The sequence below is a fragment of the Colobus angolensis genome, unplaced genomic scaffold, assembly GCF_000951035.1.
Source record: "Colobus angolensis palliatus isolate OR3802 unplaced genomic scaffold, Cang.pa_1.0 Scaffold76, whole genome shotgun sequence".
Classification (NCBI taxonomy): Eukaryota; Metazoa; Chordata; class Mammalia; order Primates; family Cercopithecidae; genus Colobus; species Colobus angolensis.
This window is the reverse complement of record NW_012121376.1, coordinates 1,354,792-1,356,698: the sequence shown is the minus strand read 5'-3', so window position 1 is coordinate 1,356,698 and position 1,907 is coordinate 1,354,792. Positions and strand designations below refer to the sequence as shown.

At 62.0% G+C, this 1,907-nt stretch overlaps 1 protein-coding gene across 1 annotated transcript in view; it reads right to left on the bottom strand.

The window, feature by feature from the left end:
* The window catches only part of GALNS (galactosamine (N-acetyl)-6-sulfatase), a 35,511-nt gene extending 33,981 nt beyond the window's left edge, over nt 1-1,530 (bottom strand). Inside the window, exons 1-3 of the mRNA XM_011928076.1 lie at nt 1,407-1,530; nt 607-681; nt 401-462 (exon numbers count right to left, since the gene is read on the bottom strand). Of these exons, the coding sequence (XP_011783466.1) occupies nt 401-462; nt 607-681; nt 1,407-1,530 (261 nt within the window). The remainder of the gene's footprint in view (nt 1-400; nt 463-606; nt 682-1,406) is intronic.
* Nucleotides 1,531-1,907: the final 377 nt, after the last annotated feature.

Here is a 1,907-nt window from a genome sequence, read left to right as displayed (position 1 = left end):
GCCTGGGGGCCTTGCATCTACAGGGCATGGAACTTCCCAGATTTTTCCAGGCACCCCTCAGAGCCAGTGCCATCACCAGACGGCAGGGACGGAGCAGACTCTGTGTCCCCCAGCGCCTTCCCTGGGCCTCCTGCCAGCCCTCAGGCCCCACCCTACCTCTTAGGCCAGCCTCCCACCTGCCTCATCTCCAGGGGTCTCTGGAATATGCCACATGACAGTTCACTGCCCCACCCCTGCCTCCACCGTCCTTCCCTTTCCTCAAAGGCCACTAGAAATCCCACCTCCCCTATGAGATGCCCCTGGGGAGCCCATCCAAACCTCTCGAGCACAGCAATTCCAGAACATTCCAGAACTGCTGCTGACACTACAGCCCCAGTTTCCCTGTAAGTGTGCAGCTCACCTGCCTGGGGAGTGGGAGCTTCTGGGGTCGGGGTGCTGGACTGGGCACCCTCCGCTCCGTCCCTACTGGGCCAGAGCAGGGAAGGAAACCAGCTAGGGGGAGCCCTCATTTCCACCTGAGTCCCGGAGACCCGGGCACCACCCGGACCCCACCTGCCCAACCCTGCACCCCAAGGGGGTCCCTGGAGGCGGCGGCAGGCAGCCTACCGTTTCTGGCATGGGCGTTGGTGGTGTAGAAGCCATTACGGATGGGCAGCCGTCCCGTGAGCAGTGCCGCCCTGGCTATGTGGAGGTGACAGAAAGAGAAACTGGATGAGAAGGGTGCGGCTCAGACCCACACGCTCGTCAGCAAGAGCCCCACCAGTAGACAGACGCGTGACAGATGAGGCAGGCGCAGGTTTACGAGGGGCTGCCATGCCTGTCGATCCCTGTTAGCATCTCCACCACCTGGGTGGGGCACAGCACCCAATGCACTGAAAGACACGCGGCCCTTGGGCCCTGCAGCTTCGCGTTGTCCCCAAGACGCTGTCTCCTCTCCCAGGCTCCCGGGACACCCACTGGGTGTGCAGGTCCACACGCCTCCATCCTCAAGTACCGGCCCCGTACCCTGCCTTCCCTTCTTCCTCACGATCAACACCACGTGTTTTGTATCCAGCAGGAGAGACTCTCCCTGGGGAGGGAGGAAGTGGGACCCCCACTTCCCAGGTACCCTGAGACGGAGCCACACTGCAGCGCCTCCCCCCAGGCGGCCACAGCACTCGACTCTGGGAAACAGAGGACAGCAGCCAACAACACCGCAACTTTGACTCTGAAAACCCAGCAGGTGCCGCACCCCACACAGCACAGAGCCGGGCTGGGACCTGATGAGCAAGGCCTGAGCCCACCTGCCACCCTCCCTGGAATAGACGAGGTTGGTGTGGCCGTCCAGAGTCAGGGCTGGAAGGATCCGGAAGGCCTCAGCCTGCTGGGTTCACCCCTTTCTGGGAGTGAGGGCCCTGCTGACTTACATGGTGAGCACAGAGGGTTGGCAGAATAGAAGTTTGGGAAAAGCATCCCTTCGGCAGCCATCCGGTCCAAATTCGGGGTCTCTCTGGAGGGCTCTCCATACACCCCGAGGTCGCCCCATCCCATCTGCAGGGAAGAGCATGGGGAGGAGAAATGAGCACCTTCTGCAGCTGGTGCTTCTGGCTTCGGGAGCTGCCCGTGATGCCAAGGGCGTGTCGGAGACTGTGGGAGCCAGCGCCACCCTGTGCCCCAGCCAGCGGCAGAGCTCGGCCAAACCCCAGCAGCGCCTGCGTGCGTGCACAATGGGGCCACTCCACGGTCAGCCCACGCTGGCTTTCACCTCCACTTCTGCTTGGTCCTCACGTGGGGAATGCGTCCGTCTGCCTCCTCCCAGCCTGACACCAGCATCTGCATGCTCGCAGGGAGATGGCCTTAACACCTGCGTCTACTTTCAACATAAATACACAGGCCCTCGTATGTCTGTATAAACCTAGATTTCAAAG